The sequence below is a fragment of the Hemitrygon akajei genome, chromosome 25, assembly GCF_048418815.1.
Source record: "Hemitrygon akajei chromosome 25, sHemAka1.3, whole genome shotgun sequence".
Lineage (NCBI taxonomy): Eukaryota > Metazoa > Chordata > Chondrichthyes > Myliobatiformes > Dasyatidae > Hemitrygon > Hemitrygon akajei.
This window is the reverse complement of record NC_133148.1, coordinates 39,777,014-39,790,342: the sequence shown is the minus strand read 5'-3', so window position 1 is coordinate 39,790,342 and position 13,329 is coordinate 39,777,014. Positions and strand designations below refer to the sequence as shown.

General features: G+C 48.7%; 1 protein-coding gene across 1 annotated transcript in view; it reads right to left on the bottom strand.

Moving 5' to 3' along the window:
• The window catches only part of prkd2 (protein kinase D2), a 136,718-nt gene that overhangs the window by 19,222 nt on the left and 104,167 nt on the right, over positions 1 to 13,329 (bottom strand). The window contains 3 exon segments of the mRNA XM_073029351.1: positions 2,556 to 2,628; positions 3,798 to 3,850; positions 9,403 to 9,679. Coding sequence (XP_072885452.1) covers positions 2,556 to 2,628; positions 3,798 to 3,850; positions 9,403 to 9,679 — 403 coding nt within the window.

Here is a 13,329-nt window from a genome sequence, read left to right as displayed (position 1 = left end):
GTAGTGGACTCAGCCCAGTACATCTCGGGTAACACCCTCCCAACCATCGAGCACATCTACATGAAACAGTGTTGTAGGAAAGCAGCATCCATCATCAGGGACCCCCACGCTCTCTTCTCGTTGCTGCCATCAGGTAGAAGGTACAGGAACATCAGGACTCACACCACCAGGTTCAGGAACAGTTACCACCCCTCAACCATCAGGCTCTTGAACAAAAGGGGATAACTACACTCACCTGCCCATCCATTGAGATGTTCCCACAGCCAATGATCTCACTTTAAGGACTCTTTATCTCATGTTCTCGTTATTTATTGCTATTTGTTTATATTTGCATTGGCACAGTTTGTTGCCTTCTGCACTCTGGTTGATCTTTCCTTGAGCCTGTTACAGTTACTGTTCTATAGATTTGTTTAGTATGCCCGCAGGAAGATGAATGTCGGGGTTGTACGTGGAGAGGTATATGCACTCTGATGATAAAATTCCCTTTGAACTTTGGTGTTGCTCCGATTCCCGGACCCACGCCTGCTTTCATCTCAATGGGGCAACAGTAGGAAGTGGTGGGAGAGCTGGGTGAGGTTCTGGTCACATTTCAGCGGAGTCCTGCAGGAAAACGCTCAGGCCACGTCGGACTCCCATAAGGGTGAGCTCACTTGGTCGCACGTACACTGAGAGGCATTGGTTTGTGTCAGTCTGAGGATGTGTTGGGGGCGGCCCGGAGGGCCCACCATGCTTCCAGTGCCAACATACATACAATCACAGAGAGGTTCAGCACAGAAACAGGCCTTTTGGTCCATCTAGCCCATGCTGAACCATTTAAACTGCCTACTCCCATCGACCTGCACCAGCCCTCCGCACCCCTACCATCCATGTAATATCCAAACTTTTCTTAAACATTGAAATCTAGCTCACATGCATCATTTGTGCCGGCAGCTCGTTCCACCCTCTGAGTGAAGACGTTTCCCCTCTGTTCCCCTTAAAATTTACACCTTTCACCCTTAACCCATCGTAAGTCAGTGGAAAAAGCCCCTCATAATCTTGGATACCTCTATCAAATCTCCCCTCAATCTACTACGTTCTAACCTATTCAGTCTTTCCTTATAACTCAGGTCCTCCAGACCTGTAAATTTCCTCTGTACGATACAGTGCCCACGGAAGGTCAGTAAGTCTTCAGAATGTGGGAGGAAATCCAAGCACCCATTCAACCCAGTCGGTCACTCGGGGGCGAATGTGCAAACTGCTATAGACAGTGACAGCAATCAAACCCCGTCTGGTGATCGCAGGCACTGTGAAGAGATTGTGCTAACTGCTGTGCTAATGTCCAGACTTACTCATTGACCACAGCCCTGCTTTCAAGGCAGCCATTCCCAACAAGTTCTCCTCCGGACTGCCTTGGAATTGAACCCGGTTTGGTGGCGCCGTAATGGTGTTCCACGAGCGCCAAGCTGCCGTGGGTCTGTTCGTACAGATCAAATCATTGCACGGTGCGTTACGGTAGAACATTAACAATTTCATTCGGAGTTGGAGGAGGTTCGGTACGTCACCCTACAGATGCAACGTGGAGAGCACCCTGATTGGCTGCATCACCCTCGGGTGTGGGAGTGAGAAGGAAGGCCACTACACCGGGTCGAAGCAAGCTGCGCAGAGTTGTAAACTCAGTCAGCTCCATCATGGGCACCAGCCTTTGTAGTATCCAGGATACCTTCAAGGAGCGATGCCTCTTAAAGGCAGCCTCCATCATTAAAGACCCCCATCACGCAAGATCATCGTTACCGTCAGGGAGGAGGAACAGGAGCCTGAAGACACACACACTCAATGATTCAGAACAGCTTCTTCCCCTCTGCCATCCGATTCCTGAATGGACACTGAACCCGTGAATACTACCTCACTACTTGTTTATTTCTATTTTTGCATTACTTATTAAAATTTTCTTTTAAAAATATATATTTACTTCCTACTGTAATTTTTATTATTATGCATTCCAAAGTATTGTTGCTACATAACAAATTTCACAAGGAACGTCAGAGATATTAAACTTGATTTTGATTCTGAATAAAGTGCAGAAGTTACAGTAAAAGTGCAGTGCAGGTTCATAGATTGTAAAGATACGTGAATCGGGTTGAGTTGAGTTGCTCTCCGATCTTGGCAATTTGCTTGCAAACGTTTCATTACCATATGGTGAGACATCGTCACTGCACAATTAACAGCGCACTGACAATGTCTCCTCATATTGGGACGAAACGTTTGCAAATAAATCGCCAAGATTGGAGAACGACTCAACTCAACCCGATTCACGCATCTTTACAATAGCCTTCCGAATTATTTCCAACGTGTATCAATAAAGTCATAAAAATACGACACAAAATTAAAAATCATAAACAAAGACAAACATTATAGAAAATGAAATGTAATCAAATAAGCCAAATTATACAATCAACATCGTCAGGCATTAAATTCAGTGCAAGACCATAAGCTGAGCGGGTAACAGCAGGCTGCCGGGCTCCAGCTGAGCCTCTGTTCTTCAGCCCTGTTATACTGTACGTTGAAAGTTCACCCACCTCCATAAACGATACCAAACTGTCCAGATCCGAGAACCTCATCTGCAAAGATCTGGTAGACGGTGGCGATGTCCTAGTGAGAGAGAAGCAGAGAAAGCGGTCTGAGACGCATGACAGATCAGACTGAGACGGGGCTGAGAGCTACTTGTGTACAGGTGTTGCTCCAATGTGGAGGGCAATGAAGAGGCCAAATGTCTGGGTACAGGTGGCACCCGGTCAATGGAACAGGGACAGCACGGGTTAGATACAGAGTGAAGCTCCCTCTACACTGTCCCATCACACACTCCCAGGACAGGGACAGCACGGGTTAGATACAGAGTGAAGCTCCCTCTACACTGTCCCATCACACACTCCCAGGACAGGGACAGCACGGGTTAGATACAGAGTGAAGCTCCCTCTACACTGTCCCATCACACACTCCCAGGACAGGGACAGCACGGGTTAGATACAGAGTGAAGCTCCCTCTACACTGTCCCATCACACACTCCCAGGACAGGGACAGCACGGGTTAGATACAGAGTGAAGTTCCCCCTACACTGTCCCATCACACACTCCCAGGACAGGGACAGCACGGGTTAGATACAGAGTGAAGCTCCCTCTACACTGTCCCATCACACACTCCCAGGACAGGGACAGCACGGGTTAGATACAGAGTGAAGCTCCCTCTACACTGTCCCATCACACACTCCCAGGACAGGGACAGCACGGGTTAGATACAGAGTGAATCTCCCTCTACAATGTCCCATCACACACTCCCAGGACAGGGACAGCACGGGTTAGATACAGAGTGAAGTTCCCTCTACACTGTCCCATCACACACTCCCAGGACAGGGACAGCACGGGTTAGATACAGAGTGAAGCTCCCTCTACACTGTCCCATCACACACTCCCAGGACAGGGACAGCACGGGTTAGATACAGAGTGAAGCTCCCTCTACACTGTCCCATCACACACTCCCAGGACAGGGACAGCACGGGTTAGATACAGAGTGAAGCTCCCTCTACACTGTCCCATCACACACTCCCAGGACAGGGACAGCACGGGTTAGATACAGAGTGAAGCTCCCTCTACACTGTCCCATCACACACTGCATTGGCTAACGATAGGGTAAAGCTCCTCCTGTATCTTCAGTGAAATCGGACACAGGCCTCTGCGGAACAAGCGAGGTAGTGCTTCTCCTACCTACCGACGTTGGACTGATGGTTGAGGAGGAAGGGTGTGACCTCGAGCTGAATGACTCACCACGTTCTCCTGGATTTGGCTGTTGGTCATGGAGAATGTGACAGAAGCTTGTCCTGCAGACCAAAAAAAGAGGAGTCAAAATACACACACACACACATTGGGGATATTGGAGCAGAATTGGATTATTCGCTTCATTGAGTCTGCTCCACCGTTTAATCATGGCTGAAGTTTTCAACCCCATCTCCCTGTAGCCTGAATCCATTTAACCAATCATGTACCAACTGTCTCCACCCATCTCCCTCTAAACCAGGGACTCCTCTCCTTTTTTGCCTTTACCAGTGGACCTCAATTCAGGATCCCCTGCTCTAAACTCTTTTCATCCATGTACTTGTTCATATTCTCTCAGTGGCTGCTTTACTGTGCATCTCCTGTCCCTAATAAAGTGGCCACTGAGAGTGTGTCCGTGGTCTTCGGCTGCTGTGGCCCGTCAAGGTTCGATATGTTGTGTGTTCAGAGATGCTCTTCTGCACACCACTGTTGTAACGTGTGGTGATTTGACTTACTGTTGCCTTCAACCAGACTGACCCTTCTCCTCTGATCTCTCTCATTAACAAGGCTTTTTCACCCTTGGAACTGCTGCTCACTGGATTATTTTTGTTTTTCACACCATTCTCTGTAAACTCTAGAGACTGTTGTGGGTGAAAATCCCATGAGATCAGCAGATTCCGAGATACTCAAATCACCCCATCTGGCACCAACAATCATTCCACGGTCAAAGTCACTTAGATCACATTTCTGCCCCATTCTGATGTTTGGTCTGAACAACAACTGAACCTCATGACCGTGTCTGCGTGCTTTCATGCATCGAGCTGCTGCCACATGATTGGCTGATTAGATATTTGCGTTAATTAGCAGGTGTACAGGTGTATCTAATAGCGTGGCCGTTGAGTGTACTTCATTAATGTATCTAACACACCTGCCTCAACTAACTCCATCGCTCTCATGTGGCAAAAGAATCAAAGCGTTAATAATTAATAACTGGAGTGGGTGGCTAATGCATGAGGAGCTGTGGGATTGATGGATAACTGTGCTAGTAGCTAGTAACGAGCTGATGGGCTGAATGTGTCACAAGCGTTTGGGCACTGGGAGCGCAATTCCCTTGTGCTTCCAGTAGGTGGTGCCACTACACTACTTTTCCAAACCAGGAAATGAAGGTATTTATAAGATACAGGTCCTGTACCTCATCCTTCTTTTGCTAACAGGAATTTGCCCTGGTAGAATTAACAGATCACCACCCTTGCCACCTATCCCGAGATGTCAACTGTTTATTCCTCTCCACAGATGCTGCCTGACCCAAAACGTGTTGTTCAGATTTCCAGTAACTGCGGACTTACTCGTTTGCTGCCTGACCTGCTGAGCTCCTCCAGCATTTTGCTCTCCAGATTTCCAGCATCTGCAGAACTCCTTGTGTTTTCAGTAAAGGGGATCTGTCCCTGTGGGTCGATGATTCAGTAATAAGGGGAGGGAGTTTTTCCCTACGGTTAGCGCAACGCTTTGACGGCTCGGGGAATTCCAGTGTTTGGAGTTCAATTCTGGCACTGTTTTGTAAGGATTCTCTGTCTGTGCTCCCCGTGGAATCAGGGGGTGCTCCAGTCTCCCCCCACAATCCAAAGATGTACTGGGTAGGTTAGCTGGTCATTGTAAATTGTGCCACGGTCAGGTTAGGGTTAATCGGGGTTGTGGGGTCGCTGGGGTGACGTGGCTCGAAGGGGCCTCCTCTGCACTGTATCGCTAAATAATTAAAGTAAAGGGAAGATTTCTCATCCAAAAGTCGTTGGTGTCTGGAACACTCTGCCAAAAAGTATGGCGGGAGCAGGTTTCAATAATAACACAAGAGACTAGACGCTGGAATCTGGAGCAACACATAAAAAGGCCGAGGAACTCAGGCGGCACGGTAGCGTAGTGGTTAGTACAATGGTTTACAGTACAGGCGACCCGGGTTCAATTCAATTCCCACCGCTGCCTGTAAGGAGTTTCCCCGCGTGGATTTCCTCCAGTTTCCTCCCACAGTCCAAAGATCTACATTGGTAGGTTGTAAGTTGTCCCAGGAGTCCTAGGATTAAATCGGGGAATTGGGGTAAATTGGGGCATTGCTTGCAGGGTGGGAAGGGCCTGTTCCGTGCTGTACCTCAGCAGAGAAAAAACACTCACGGGTCAGGCAGCACATATGGCGGTATGGTGGTGGGTGGGGGGAGGGCAAGGAATGGACAATCCATGATTTGAGCTGGAGAGGTCTCATTTCTACACCTTGCCAAAAGGAACCAGACTAAGGTTAAGGCAACAGAGATCTGTTTGGGTATAAAATTAAAACCTGCCCTACCCCAACAGTAGCCGATGCGAGGCCTACGAATGTTTCTTTCATACCTGCCCCATGATGCATTGGAGGACCCCATGCATTAACATGCTTTATTTATGCAGGACTGGGCTTTGGCACTTTTATCTCTGTACCACACAGGGTCCTTTCTGACCCAGCTCGAAGGATTCCCAGCAAGAAGTCGAACCCCAATGGATCCCTGGGAAGTGAAACTAGGATAGAACTGGGATGTCAAAATGGCATTGGGCTAAACTGCAGCAGCCTCTCTGGGTCCAACAAATGTAAGTATTTGTCTTAAGTGCTTTTCTTATGATTGCAAGACCCTGTTGGACATCAACAACACAAAATCCTGTAAATCCAGTTCTTACATAAAAATGCACCTCGCTCTTTATGTCACCCTGTCAAGCTTCAGGCCATCAGCAGGCCAGGCAGCATCTATGGAAAAGAGTAAACAGTCGATGCTGTGGGTCGAGACCCTCTCTTGTTATAGAGAGGGACCCTCCATTCACGTCTGATGAAGGGTCACGGCCCGAAACGTTGACTGTTTATACTTTTCCACAGGCGCTGCCTGACCTGCTGAGCTCCTCCAGCATTTTGTGTATGTGTGTGTGTGTTGCTCTGGATTTCCAGCATCTGCCTGCTTTCTCTGGTTTGTGATCTTCAGGCCGTGACACTCAGGGACTTGTGCTAACAGTATTTTGTGACTGTACGTGCTGGACTGTAACGATATGAGCTGAGTGTTATATACGCATTGCGTTCCACCCCTCGGCCCCAGAGGGACGATGTTTCGTTTAGCCGTATACATGTGTGGTTGAATGACAATAACCTTGAACTTGAGTTTTCACAGGGAACCTTCTTGAGTTTTCACAGGGAGCATTGTAGGACAAGGGGGCATAAAGTCCTGTGCAGAAGTCTTAGGCACATAGATATGCAGGGTGCCTAAAACTTTTGCACAGTACCGTACTGATTTTATGTATTACACCGTACTGTTTCATGACACATGTGAGTGATGATAAACCTGATTCTGATCTGGGTCTCTATCGTGGACTGAGAGTGGGAAGAGGGCAGGGAGAGGGGAATCACAGTTGGGAAAAGGGGAAGGGAGAGGGGAGGGAGCGGGAAGCACCAGAGAGACATTCTGTACTGATCAATAAACCAATTGTTTGGAATCAATTGAGCTTGCCTAGTGTCTCAGGGCTGGGTGTGTCTGTACCTGCACCACCCCGGCAACAGCTTCTCTGCCACCTGCTACCCCCCTCCCGCGGCACTCCACCCTCACCATTCCCAACATCCTTCGCTCCCACCAGGTTTACAAACTCGCTCTCCGCTCCACGTTGACAAATACAGTCCTGTGCAGATGTCTTAGGCGCCCAGCTTTCTATATGTGCCTCAGGGTTTTGCACAAGACTGTAGGTGGCTGGCAGGGTAATCAGGAGATGCAGTTTTTTTCCAAAGGGGCAAAGGTTAAAGGTGAGAGAGGAAGGATCAAAAAGGGACCTAAATGGTAACTCTCGGTGTGTAAGTGTTCTGAAGTTGGTAGAGAAATTAAATGAGGCTGGTAAATCCATGGTTATGGTAGCCAAGTGAAGCTCCCCCCACCCCATCTACACTGGATCTTACAGCAGCACCACTGAGAGCGTCCTGACGAGCTGCGTCTCCATCTGGTCTGGGAGCAGCCGAGCATCGGACTGGAACTCCCTACAAAAGACTGTGAGAATGGCCGAGAGGATCGTAGGGGTCTCCCTACCGTCCATCGGGGACATTTATCAGGAGCGCTGCATACGTAGGGTCCTTAGTATTATCAACGATCCCACCCGTCCATCCAGCATCCTCTTTGACTTTCTACCATCAGGCAGGAGACTCCGATGCATAAAGACAAGAATGGTCAGGATGGGAAACAGTTTCTTCCCCCGGGCCGTTAGGCTTCTGAACTCCCTGCCGCATCACACTCGAAGTGTCACCAGATAATTTTGTATCCTACAACATGTAATTTATCCATTTGACTTTGTTTATCTTTGTAATTCATGACTTTGTAATTCATTTATAGATTTAATTCTTACCTTCCTGAATTATTGTGTGTTATGTGTACGACTGTGAATAAGGATCCAGCGCTTTCCCAGTATATCTGACGCACAAACACTTCTCGGGCTTCCAGCCGGGTACAGGTGTCGACTTTAACCGACGCTTCGGTGACCAACTCTGCCATCTTCATCAGGGATGATGCCCGGGCAAGTCTAGTCTGGTGGTGTTTATACCCCCCGTCGTCCATCCCTCCTGATTGGTTAGTCCTCGACCAATCAGGTTTCTGCTGTTCCACCTTGTTTACAATCGAATTCCTGTTCTTACTTAGAGCGAGACCTTCACCTTTGTTAAAATTCTTCTCTGGTTTTATTTCAATGGCTCCCTTCACCAGGCGGTCCCAAAGGCCACTGGTGCAGCACAGTAGTTTTGTGTTGTCGAAGTCAGTCCTCTGGCCATTGCAATTCTGCTGCCGCTGATTTCTCGGGGTAACGCAAACAGATACACCTCCTGCGCTCCTCGATGCGGGTTTCCACCGTCTGGGTTATGCGGAGAAATCGGTGGAAGCAGAACACTCCGTTCGCAATGGCCATAGGATTGACTTTGACGGCACAGAACCAGTGGCCTTTGGGACCGCCCGCTGAAGGAAGCCTTTGAAATAAAACTAGAGAAGAATTTTAACAAAGACGAAGGTCTCACTCTCGGTGTGAACTGCAATTTGAACGTACACAAGGTGGGACAGTGGAAACCTGATTGGATGAGGACTGACCAATCAGGAGGGATGGACAATGGGGGTATAAATACCACCGGACTAGACATTATCCCTGATGAAGATGGCAGAGTTTGTCGTCGAAACGTCAGTTATAATCGATACCTGTACCTGGCTGGAAGCCCGAGAAGAGGTTATTGGACTACTGTGGTTTACACCCTGGCTCGGAGAAACGTCATCTAGTTTGACGGTATACAACTATATAGTTAAATGACTATAACCTTGACTTAGGAAAGGTTTAGAGGGATTTGGGCTAAATTCAGGTAACTGGGACCAGATGAGATGGGCATCTCGGTTGGCATGGATGAGGTAGGCCTGTTTCTGTGCGGTATGATCCTGTGGGTTTAAGAATAGAGTTGGGAACTTGGCTGCTGGTCCTGTAGGGTTGAACAACATCTCGATGTTCGGTGAAACTTGGAGCGAGGTGGTGGGGGGGGGGGTGGTTGAGACTCAGCGAGAGGATAGCGCTTGAGACAGACGAGTAGACCGGGAAGGGTACGTACTGCGCGGTGTGTGTCCCTGGGCATTGGCCGTATCCTGGAAGATGACCGGCTTCAGGGCCTGCCGAATGGCATTTTCCCAGGCCTTGGCCTCCTCGAGAGCTGCTGCCGGGCCGCTCTGGCTCCCAGAGTTTGGCTGCGGGAAGGGAAGGGCTCTCTCGCCGACGAAGTAGATTACGCTGCCGGTCCGGATCTCGAAGCAGGGCGGGTTCCCTCCGTGGGCAACGGAGCCGACGCTGTCTGCCGATTCCACGGAGAGCACCTCGGAGAGTGGGATCTCCTGAGTGGACAGGGGCGATGGATGGAAAGCCATTAGGTATAAAGTGCCTGGGTTTCCCTCACCCCCTCAGTTAACTATCTGCCCTACCAAATGCCCAGGGGTGCAGAGTGAAGTTCCCTCAGACACTTGCCATGATCTTCCTAACCCTCTTACTGAAGGCATTTCCTATCTGGACCCATCACGACTCAGTTCGGCAACTGCTCCGCCCGTGAACACAGGAAACTGAAGGGAGTTGTGGACAGCATGTCACAGAAACCAGCCTCCCCTCCATGGACTCTGCCCTCGCTTGCTTCTGCCCGCCAGCTTAACCAAAGACCCCTCCCACACCTCACATCCTCTTCTCTTTCTCTTCCTATTGGGCCGAAGATACAAATATTGACCACCAGGCCCAAGCACAGCTTCCACCCTATCACTATAGGTCTGGTAAGACACTCCTTTAACCTCATAACCCACCTCACCATCTTCGTGCACTTTACCGTCTCCCTGCACCGCACTTTCCCTGTAACTGTTACCCTTTATTCTGCATTCTCAATAGACAATAGACAATAGGTGCAGGAGTAGGCCATTCGGCCCCTCGAACCAGCACCACCATTCGATGTGATCATGGCTGATCATCCACAATCAGTACCCCGTTCCTGCCTTCTCCCCATATCCCTTGACCCCGCTATCTTTAAAAGCTCTATCTAACTCTTTCTTGAAAGCATCCAGACAATTGGCCTCCACTGCCTTCTGAGGCAGAGCATTCCACATATCCACAACTCTCTGGGTGAAAAAGTTTTTCCTCAACTCCGTTCTAAATGGCCTACCCCTTATTCTTAAACTGTGGCCTCTGGTTCTGGACTCCCCCAACATCGGGAACATGTTTCCTGCCTCTAGCGTGTCCAATCCCTTAATAATCTTGTATGTCTCAATCAGATCCCCTCTCATCCTTCTAAATTCCAGTGTATACAAGCCCAGTCGCTCCAATCTTTCAACATATGACAGTCCCGCCATCCCAGGAATTAACCTCGTGAACCTACACTGCACTCCCTCAATAACAAGAATGTCCTTCCCCAGATTTGGAGACCAAATCTCTTATTGTTTCAGCTTGTTCTACCTCAATGTTCTGTGCAGTGATCTGACCTGTAGGAACAGAATGCAAGGCAAGCTTCTCACTGTATCTCGGAACAGGTGACTATAATAATCCAGTCCTTTCTACCTTCTCTTCCTCCCGCCTGAAATTCTGCCGTTATCCACTCGCTACGCCTCCATCTTGTTCTCTGTCTACACGGCTTGCTGCCTCAGTAAAGCAGCCGGCATAATCAAAGGTCTCACCCCCCCCCCCCCCAATCCCCGGACTTTCTCTCTTCTCCCCCACCCCCCCCAGCTCCCATCAGCCCAAAGAGACAGAAGTCTGTACGCGGGTACACTTCGACACTTCCACTCCGCAGCTACAAAACCACGATATCGCTCCCTTATGCGCCAATTCCTCTTTTCAAAGTAAGTTTATTGTTAGAGTGGAATTTATGTCACCTGTAGCAGTTACTTTAGAGCAAACCAAAACCCCCAGAGACAAAAAATAGGGGTCGGGGGGGGGGGGATTGACATTGTACGATGCGCTCCAAAGAAACGGAATTCGAAGTTGAAGAAACTACATTCGATCCTTTATTAAGAAACCAGCAAAGGCAAACAATTTTGTAACGTTAAAAACAAATGAAACTAAAACTAACAAAATAAGCGGTCTAAGCATATTCAAATGTACTTAAGCGTTAGCGACCTTAGCTTGCTTGAACGTGTTAAGTCAAGTGTAACTAAGCATCCTTAAATGGTCAATGTCAGAGTATCGTTCCCTGGCCTAAGCCCTGCTCTAACCAGACTAAAACGGAACTAACGACAGAGCATGAGAGGTTACTGTAACCATACTCTGCACATCTACTACGTGGCAAGTTACCCGTAATAAACGTGCAACCTTAAATACAATAGGTACACGCTCCTACATCACCATATACTGCCTTGAGATTCATTTATGTCACTCATCCTCACAATCTACCTGGTTATGATTTTGCACCTTATCGTTAACCTGCACTGCACGCTCTCTGTAGCTGTTACACTTTATTCTGCATTGTTCCTGTTTTTTGTGTGCGTTTGTGGGTTTGATGCTATTGTGGTTGTCTCTTTGCGAGGGAGGGGGTTAGAGGTTTATGATGTACCAGCTGTCACTTTCCATGTGAAGATCTGGTAGTTATATGTAGGAGGGAAGCTGGCTGGGGGCTTGGGGTTTGATGCTCCAGCTTCCATTTTCCGGATGGGCAATCGGTTAGCTTTTGTGTGTGAGAGAGGGGGTTAGGGGTGAGGGGTTTGGTGGTCTAGCTGTTGTTTTCCGTGTGGACGATCCAGTAATTTTTTTGCGCGAGGGAGGGGAATGGGGTTTGGGGTCTGGTGTCCCAGTTGCCATTTTCTGGGTGGATGATCTGGTAATTTTTTTGTGTGAGGGAGGGGAATGGGGGTTTGGGGTCTGGTGTCCCAGTTGCCATTTTCCGGGTGGACGATCCGGTAATTTTTTTGCGCGAGGGAGGGGAATGGGGGTTTGGGGTCTGGTGTTCCAGTTGCCATTTTCCGGGTGGACGATCCGGTAATTTTTTTGCGCGAGGGAGGGGAATGGGGGTTTGGGGTCTGGTGTTCCAGTTGCCATTTTCCGGGTGGATGATCTGGTAATTTTTTTGCGCGAGGGAGGGGAATGGGGTTTGGGGTTTGGTGTCCCAGCTGTCATTTTCCGTGTGGACGATCCAGTAATTTTTTTGCGCGAGGGAGGGGAATGGGGGTTTGGGGTCTGGTGTCCCAGTTGCCATTTTCCGGGTGGACGATCTTTTAGTTTTATATGTGAGGGAGGGGATGGGGCTTGGGGTTTGTGAGTTTCATTTCTTTTTCTTTTTCGTGTGTGGGGGGTGCAGTTGATGTCTTTTCTTTCAAAAGCCCCCATGTTCTTTTCCTGCATTCCATGGCTATCTGGAGAAGACGAATATCAGAGTTGTATTGCACATACATACGTTGACAATGAAATTGACCTTTGAACCTTGTTCTACCCCACTGCACCGAGTAGCGAACTGATCTGTGGGAACTGTATGACAAGCTTCTCACTGTTATTTGGTACATGTGACCATAAGGTATGGGAGCAGAATTAGGCCGTTCGGCCCATCGAATCTACTCCGCCATTCCATCATGACAGATTTATAATCCCTCTCAATCCTATTCTCCTGCCTTCTCCCCATTGCCCCAACACCCTTTCTAATCAAGAACCTATCAACCTCCGCTTTAAATACACAAAATGACCTGGATTCCACAGATTCATCACCCTCTGGCTATCAAGCTACCATTCAGACCCTCCTCGTCTCTGTTCAAAAGGGACTTCCCTCTATTCCAAGACTGTGCCTTCTCGTCCTAGGCTCTTCCGCTATAAAAAACATCCTCTCCACACCCACTTTACTGAGGCCTTTCAACATTCGATAGGTTTCAATCAGATTCTTCTAAACTTCAGCGAGTGTAGGCCCAGGGCCATCACTCCTCACTCAGTACGCTTGAGGACCCTGTATTTTTTAACATGGTTTCAGAGGGTACGGCCTACACAGAGCCCTGATCTCAACGTCATCTAGGCTGTCTGGGATTAGCTGGAG